Here is an 8514-nt window from a genome sequence, read left to right as displayed (position 1 = left end):
GGCTGTGGCCACTGATGCTGAGCTACACTTACACTGTCTGAGGCTGTGGCCGCTGGTACAACTCTTTAAAAATGTACACATACTTCTATAATTCTAGAATTCCCGATATTAAACAGTAGGTATAGCATGGAAAATTGGAACCCAAGTTCTGCCACCCCATATATACTACACTACTGTACATGGATGTCACAGGTATCACAGCTAAGCAGCAAATGCCAAACCTACAGCTCTGGGACATTTGTGTGCCTTGAGGGTTTCTGGAAATAACCAAATAATTTCTTGTCTGAGCTCCTTTTGAGACCTGGGAAGACTATATCAAGTTTGAGGGGACATTCCATATAGCCAGTGTCTCTCATATGTGACCCTTTTTAGCAAAATGTGCTCCTGGAATGTTAGTGTCTAGAAAAGTGGTGTCTTTTTCCGACAAGATGTGCCTTGTGGTGCTAAGCAACAAGCTTAGACTATCTAGTTTCTTCACATCACCCAGTAAGCATCTCCCGTTTGTGTTCTCCATTACACCAGGACCACTTGGATAATGAATTCCAAAGGCCTGCCACCTACTGGTACCATTTGGAAGGACAAGCCCTTTCTGGCCAGAACTGCTGTTTTTTTCATTCTGTATTTCGAAATGTATTTTTTATTAGTGTGCATGTGTGTGGGCAGAAGAGAGTGGCGGGTCCCGGGAGCCAGAGTTACAAGCGGTTATGAGCCACTGCTGTGGGCACTGGGAACTGAACCGGGTTTTCTGCAAGAGTAGCCCATTCTCTTAACAGCTAAGCCGTCTGTGCAGCCCCAGTTTCCTCCCAGCTTTCGGCAGCGAGAGCTCTATATTCTGGACTCTAGAACTTGCTTCTTCAAGCTGTGTTTCTTGAGTGATAATTGCTTTTCCATTTCTTATTAAAATATTAAAATAGACACAAACAGGAAGGGTTGAACTGCCCTGTCCTGATGGAAGAAAAAAAAGAAAAAAAACAGTATTTCTATCTTTATAGCCTTCTTTTGCAGTAATTGCTGGATCTCTCAAGTGCTAGGAGAAGTTGCCCACCTGTCTTTGTGTTGGCTCTATAGACTGGGGAGGGACACTACACAGTTCGTACCAGCTGAATGTCTAGGCAGAATACAGGCACACTGATTTAAATAGTCGATCAAAATTCCTTCCGCAGAAGGCGTGGGTAGGAAAGCACTTTGTAACACGGAAGGACTATTTGACATTTTACACTTTTGCCGCTGCTCTCTCAGCTGGCCAGAGACACGACCTTTCCAGGCAGTCCACATCACCGCTTCTTCTCACCCTTCCCTTGTCTTGCAGACAATATGTCGGAAACCAAAGACTTCCACCGATCGACACAGCCTGAGCCTCGATGACATCAGGCTGTACCAGAAAGACTTCCTGCGCATCGCAGGTCTGTGTCAGGACACTGCTCAGAGTTACACCTTCGGGTGTGGCCATGGACTGGAGGAGGACGGTCTCTACTGCAACAGCTGCTTGGCTCGGCAGTGCGTCAACATCCAAGACACTTTCCCAGTCAAAAGAACCAGCAAATACTTCTCCCTGGACCTCACTCACGACGAGGTCCCGGAGTTCGTCGTATAAGCCCCATTGCGGGCAGCCCTGCGGGCAGCTGCTGTCTGCTGGAGGCTGTGGAGTCCGAGGTCCTTCACATATTATTTGTGCCATATTTTTTTTCACCCCAAATTTAGCTCTTTCTTTATAATATCCACTATGGAAACGAAAGCCTTGGGACAATGCACTTTAAGTATTATGCAGAGGTAAAAGATACACAGAATGTAAAAGGCAGACAAGTGCCCGGATGTTTATTGACCCTTTCGGGGGAAGTGTGCTTTAGAGCTTGCCCAGCTTCCAGGCTTAGGCTGTGGTGTGTGTTCATCCCTTGTTTTCTAGTTCAATACGTTATTCACGTGGAAGATGTTAGGCTTATCTGTTTGTTTATTTTTTTTTTTAGCCACTCCCTCATGGAGCGCTTACGTCTTGAGGGAGGACAGATGGACGTTCTCTCTTCTTTTACAGAGAGTCATTCTTAGGTCTATAGCCATGGCTGCCTCACAGAGGCTAGCCCAAAATGAACACCAACGGACTGGTGGGAGTCTGGGGTTTTAGCCAAAGATGCGTGTACAATGGAAGTGCTACTCAGAGCCGGAAGACGCATGCTGGGACTCCTTCACACGGTGCCACGCCCACTGTGCTGGTCTTCCTGGAAGCTCTGGGATTCGCTTGTGTCCGTGACATGGTGCGTTTTGTGGAGTTTACAAAGCTGGTATATGTTAAAAAAAAAACAATGGAAATGTCTTAGAAAAAGTTTGTTTGGTGGTATTTTCTTTGTTGTTTTTTTAATGGTGGCAATGCTAGTTTCTGCTTTAAAAAGATAACCTAGCTGTGTGTATATGTCACATGTGTATAGATACATGGAACTCTGTGTGTTTATATGTGTTTGAAACCTAATGACTCTTCATTTGGATTTCTGCGTATGTCTTGCACACATAGAATTCCGTGTTTAATGTTGAGGGTACATTATTGGAAGAATGGTCGCCACAGACAATCAGTTGATAATGTAGAGTTAAGAGTGACTTTCCTTGTGTGCCTTTGGCCAAGATTCTCAACCCCGATTGCATCATAAGACTTCCTCTGGGGAGCTTTTAAAACAAGGCTGGGTCCTACCCCAGGTCAGTTCAAATCAGGCTCTTGTGAATGAGACCCGGGTGAGACTGTCTTTTCTTGTAAAGTTTACCAGGCAGAAGGAATGCACAGTAGGATTGGAGCCCACTGAGCCAAGAGTGTATTTTTATTAACTTTGAAATAAAAGTATACAGGGGGTATTAGCGATGGTGAATGGGCCATGTTTAAGAAGACGGTCACTGCCCTGCCACTGTTACAGTGTGTGGTCAGAGCAAGCCAGGGGACGAGTTTAGCAACTTGACATGCAGTGAAATGTTGCTCGCACTTCGGGAGAGGACTTCACAGCACAATGTCTTTCTAGGGGGTGTTTTTAATGATTTAGTATTTTACAACATTTGTTTACCATATTTTGATACTCCATTTTTGCTATCTGCCAGGTTTTATTAAAAAATGTATTATTTTCTAAAGAAGCTCATATTTTTCTACAAAATTATGTTTTCAAGTAACGAAGAAATAGACGTAGGGCACGGCAGAACTTAAGCAGCGTTCCCTGTGGGTGGAGTCAGTGTTACAGAACCGGTGGCGGCCACGGGGGCTGCCCCACCATGCTGCCCTCCTGTGCAGGCACAGCTGCCGCACAATGTCACCCAGTAACTCTCACCGGACCCCTTAAAAAGAAGAACAAAAGAAAAAGTTCTGTGGCCATGACATTATTTTTGCTGTTGTCAAATGCTTTTTAGAAGAACCAAAGTCTCTGGTACCAGAATTTATCTCAGTCTCCTTGCAGAAGGCTGGAAGTTGAAGGGATGATTTAATGACTTCTTTTGCTTATGAGTCATTACATAATCTCACCATTTTTTCACAGACGCTTAGGGGCCAGGCCCTGGGGAAGTTGGTCTTCTTGAGAGCCCCGGTCGCCATGCCGTGTGTTTCCATGGCCCTCAGCGGCGCTTGCAGATACAAAGATAAAATAGTTGTTTAATTGAACAGGTCGTACTCTGTATTCTTTTTCCTCTCTGCTCCAGAATCCAGTCTCCAGGATTCTGCCAGGGGTGTTGCTTTTCCTTCCCTCTCCTTTGGCTGGATTTGGGATTAGCCTTACAGATTTTTCAAAGAGGAAACCTGCTAGGGAACATTTGTAATTTTGTGGTCCATGGTAGACTCTTACACAGGTAGCTATGTGAAAGCCCACTTTGAATAATTGACATTTTTGTATTGGGAAATTGTTTTTAAAAAATAAAGGAAAAGAAAACGACACAGCTGTTGTTGATGCTGCATTGGTTAACATGTCGATAACTGGTACACAGACCAGGTCGGAACATGTCACCGCTCCATGTCACCCGCGTTTGTATTCACCACAGTGAGCTTTATATCTCAGTAAGCTGTAAATAATCCTTTCTGTGAAAGGATCACCATGTCGGATGATACTGAAAGTATGTTTAAAAAAAAAAACTCGCATTATTTTGTAATTATTTCTTATAGGTGTTTCATGGTGAGATCAGCAGTCAATAAAGTTAACTTTTTGGCCTTTAAGGTGTCTTTTGTTATTCGGCTTCGCGTTCAGCAGGAACCAGGAAGAAGTGCTTGTATGCTTTCTTTGCTCTCTTCTGTCCTGCTGTAGGGATATTTAAGACACCCTCGTGGAGGGCGGTGAGAGAGGGTGCTGAGTTCTGCCGTCTGCCAGGCCTGTATTGCCATATTAGGGCTGCACACGTTAATCCTCATGTCTGTGAGGCGGCGAGTCCTGCCAGCTAGGGTGAACCAAGGTTTCAAGGGCTTTTCCAGATACTGTGGCAAAGTCACACACCGCTGTCTCATCAGAGGCTCAAAGGTGTGTGTGTGTGTGTGTGTGTGTGTATGTGTGTACTTGGGGGTGCACATAGGCCACAGTGTCTGTATAGAGGTCAGGTGACAACTTTCAGGAATTGGTTCTTCCGTCATGTGGGTTCTGGGAATCGCACTCAGGTTATTGGGCTCAGCAGTAAGTACCTTTATCCACTAAGGTATCTATCTCCCTGACTCTAAAAAAAAGGCAGTAACTTTAGACATTTAACACTGTCAGTTGATTTTAAGTGGCTGCATTCGCGAGGCTGGATGCCCTGAGGCGTAAAGGGAAGGAGCCAGGAATTAGTGTCTAGGGATGATCTCTGCAGAGCCTCTCTTGCCCTCAAAGACAAGACCTTACCTCTGCTCTGATTTTCTCGGCTCAAAGAGGCAATAATAATTCAAAGGACTGAGAAATTAAAGTAATAAGGTACCCTGGTGAGTAGGATGGGAAGCAAGAGCTTTCAGAATTTCAGGCATTTAACTCTTCTGGGATCGAGTCATTTAGAAGCCTAGCTAGAGTCCACAGTGAGAGGTGGGATGGGTAGGGGAGTGTGTGTGTGTGTGTGTGTGTGTGTGTGTGTGTGTGTGTGTGTGTAACACTGAGGTTTGGAGTTAGGGCCCTAAGCAGGCTAGCAGCCACTGTACCACTGAGCTATAGCCCATGGTTTTTTGCTTATGTATGATGCTTCTGTGTGTGTGAATGAATGCGTGAGTTAACACTGTCTTCCTTAATCTTTCTCCACTCTATTGGGGCAGGTCTCGTGCTGAACCTGGAAGTCACTAACCTTAGCTAGTCTAGCTAGCCAAATTGCCTAGTCCCTGTCCCTGCCTTCCAAGGACTGGCATTACAGGTGGCCACCACACCTGCCCAGCATTTATGTGGCTTCTGGAATTCCAACCCCCAGTCCTTATGCTTTATCCACTGAGCTATCTCCCTAGTCTCCCCCGCCCAACCCACCCCCAAAGCAGGATCTCACTGAGTTGCCCAGGCTGGCCTTAAACTCATGATCCTCCTGTCTGAGCCTATTGAATGAATTATAGGCCTGTATCAATCAGGCCTAGCTGAAACCAGAACTTTGCAGTGGGGTGTTATTCATGAATGTTGCAGAGTAAATTGAAGAAGTCAATGGGGAAAAAAAGTCAGGCTATTGTTATTCATCCAATGCTACATCCGTCTTGTCTAATCCTCCGGCGACTGAAGTTTCACCACTGAGGAAATAGTGAATCTTGCTCAAGACCCTGTCGCGAGTGAATGGTACCATGGCATTTACATTTTTATGGCTGAGTAATCTTGTCTGCATGTATATATGAGTACCATGTGCACGCCTGAAGCCAGCACAGGCCGGAGGAAGCCGCAGGTCCTCTGGAGCTGGCGTTACAGGTGAGCAGGCATGTCGCCATGTGGGTGCCGGGACTGCTCTGAACTGCTGGGCCATCTCTCCAGCCCCACGAATCAGAGTTTTAAACCCAAATCTACACAAAACTTTTCCCATTGTACCTACCAACCTAACTAAAGCCCTTAGAGAAAACAGACGCTAAGGGGAAGAACCACATTTTAGGGGTGAAAGTAAAATGTGCTAATTAAGTAATTTGCTTTTTAGCACCCGATATGCCAGGCATTTACAAGGTCAGGCTTTGCCTTAACCTAAAAGCGATGAAGGATTGGGCTTAAAGAGTGGAAGAGCAGAAGCTTTTGGGGGGAAGACGGGCCTCCTGGCAGGATGGGGCTAGCCCAACAAAGACTTGAAAGTGGCCCGGCAGGGGTCTTCTGGGGCCCTGTGAGGACCTCTAGGGACCTGGTGACTCCTCTGCATAGCGGTGAAAGGTCTTGAGTACAGAGAGAAGACACTGGGTTTTGTTTTGTTTCCTTGATGGAAGGAGTCACTGACGGATGATACAGAAGGAAGAAAATGTGTGTTGGTTTGAGATAAACAGCGGAATGGTGCTTGCAGATGGTTAGGGAGGGGAAGCCAGACTAGAGAGGATGGCGAGAGTCTGAATGGGGTGCGGCCATGGGGTAGCAGAATCCAAGGGCTGCTAGACAGTCTTCTCACCCGCTAAGAGCGGACAGTTGCGCTTTTGGCAGAGGGCCTGGGATGATGACGGTTATCTACAACTCTATTATGAGTGACAAGTACGCTGTGTGAATACTTTGTTTGTTAAAAAACAGTCCAGTGCCAGTCTCGGCTGCTCATTACGAAGACCTATAGAACACAAACCAGCCCTGGCCCAGGGCTAGCCTGGGCATCTGGCCAGGTTCATCCAGGGTAGTTTGAAGTAAACTAAGATGCACAAAGGTTGAGCCTGTTGTCTGGAACTGAACCTGAGCAATATGAACCAGTCAGGCTATTGCTCCTAAACTGCCATGATCCTTGCTTGGGATGGGCTGGGTCTCCAGGGCATCCAAGGATATCGCATTTGGCGAGAATAACATTCCTTTTTTAGGGGGATTCGAGTTCAGATGAGGCGGTGGGCTCACTGTTCCAGGACATCGGAATGCATCCTCCATCACTAGGGGAGAGTGCTGGGCGCTGTAACCGAGTGTGAGGGTGGGGACCAGGGAGTGCCCTCAGATGTTCTTAACTCCCCAGCCACTGTTTCATTTGCCTCAGCATTTCTCAGATGCTTCGTGTAGATTTATCCCCAAGCAGAGGATAATGAAAGCAAGCTACCCCACCTAGCCCTTTGATTCTTAAGGCATGCGTGCAGAGTCAACACAGGAGCGTGACTTCTCAGAAGTCCTGCTCAGATGCCCTGAGCCATTGTAGGTGACAAAGTTAAATATGCTCAAGAGATTAATGGAATTCTATAAACATGGCAGAGCTATAATTAACCACCTTATTACATGGGCTGGATGTTTACCCATCTGGTGTCAGCTGTAATCAGCTGAGGTCTCCTCCATGCGTTGCCGTCATCACTGCAAGAGGCTGATTTTGTTGGAACAGACAGCTCTCAGATGGGAAAGGAATCGTGTTCCAAGTGTACTTCTAAATTGATCGTCTGACATTTAGAACATGCATCCCACTTCCCTTACTGGCCTGCAAATGCCTGTTTCGTCCAGGGATATTATTAGAGATTTCTTTTTCTTTTTTCTTTTTTTACCATGTGCATTAGTAACCATCTGTCAAAGAAAGTAGGTGGAGTGCCCCCCACAAGCAGAGGTGAGCCCCACAAGCAGGTACAAAGAAGACAGCAGAGCCTGCAAGGCGAGAGTGAAATCTCAGGTTTCCCTTCTCACGGCCCCTCTGTGCTCAGCTATAACACACAGAGAAAACAGCGGCAGGTAAGCCAGGCCAGGTGAAGCGCTTGTCTTGGAGCTGAAGAATGTTCACCGACTCCTCATCCGCAACCCCCCAAGTTCAGAGCAGCACTAGAAGATCTGGCATCATGGGAGAAAGGCCTAGAAAATGTCATCTTCAGATCCACAGAGGTGAAAGGAAGGGCTAGGGCCTGAAGATTCTACCACTGCATGGTCTCAGGGTAGAAGTGTTTCAGAAAAGCTAAGGAACTTACGTGAAGGCTTGAAATGCCACAGCAATATGAACGGGGGTGATGGTTAAGCTGATTAATTTTCAACTTAATTGGATGAGTAAAATCCCTGGGCATTAGTGAGACGCACCTTTTGATGTGCCTTTGAGGACTTTCCCAGGGACGGTTAGCTGAAGGGAGAGACATGCCACATAGAGGTGGCACCCTCCTGTGGACCCAGCCCAAGACTGAATTAAAGGGAACCTCAGCACGCACACTTGCCCATTAACTCCAAATGCATGTCTTAAAACTCAAGGAGCTTCCCCATCTGTCAATGGGACACAAGCATTCCTCAACGGCTACAGGCAGGACCCAGTCCCACTGCCTCTGGGGTCAGGGTGGATTGTGTATCCAGAGTTGGGAGTCCTAAGTTGTTGGTGTCACGTCCTGTCACCCATGGGTGAGATAAGGTAAGTGCGATTTAATGAGGATTCAATGGAAGGCCGAAATAATTGATCTGCTGTGTCCCTAAAATGTAGAGCTGCAATAACGTATGATATTCCCATCAGCTGCAGTGACGTATG

The 8514-nt window shown here is 46.5% G+C and overlaps 1 protein-coding gene across 2 annotated transcripts in view; it reads left to right on the top strand.

Annotated features, from left to right (window-relative positions):
• The window catches only part of Frmd6 (FERM domain containing 6), a 70209-nt gene extending 66041 nt beyond the window's left edge, over positions 1 to 4168 (top strand). For both annotated transcript variants that reach the window (XM_013346761.2, XM_005343193.3), the window contains exon 14: positions 1310 to 4168. In XM_013346761.2, the coding sequence (XP_013202215.1) occupies positions 1310 to 1594 (285 nt within the window). In that variant the 3' untranslated portion in view covers positions 1595 to 4168. The remainder of the gene's footprint in view (positions 1 to 1309) is intronic.
• The last annotated feature ends 4346 nt before the right edge of the window (positions 4169 to 8514 follow it).

The sequence above is a fragment of the Microtus ochrogaster genome, chromosome 1, assembly GCF_000317375.1.
Source record: "Microtus ochrogaster isolate Prairie Vole_2 chromosome 1, MicOch1.0, whole genome shotgun sequence".
Taxonomy (NCBI): Eukaryota; Metazoa; Chordata; class Mammalia; order Rodentia; family Cricetidae; genus Microtus; species Microtus ochrogaster.
Note: the sequence above shows the minus strand (reverse complement) of the source record. Positions and strands in the feature narration are given on the sequence as shown.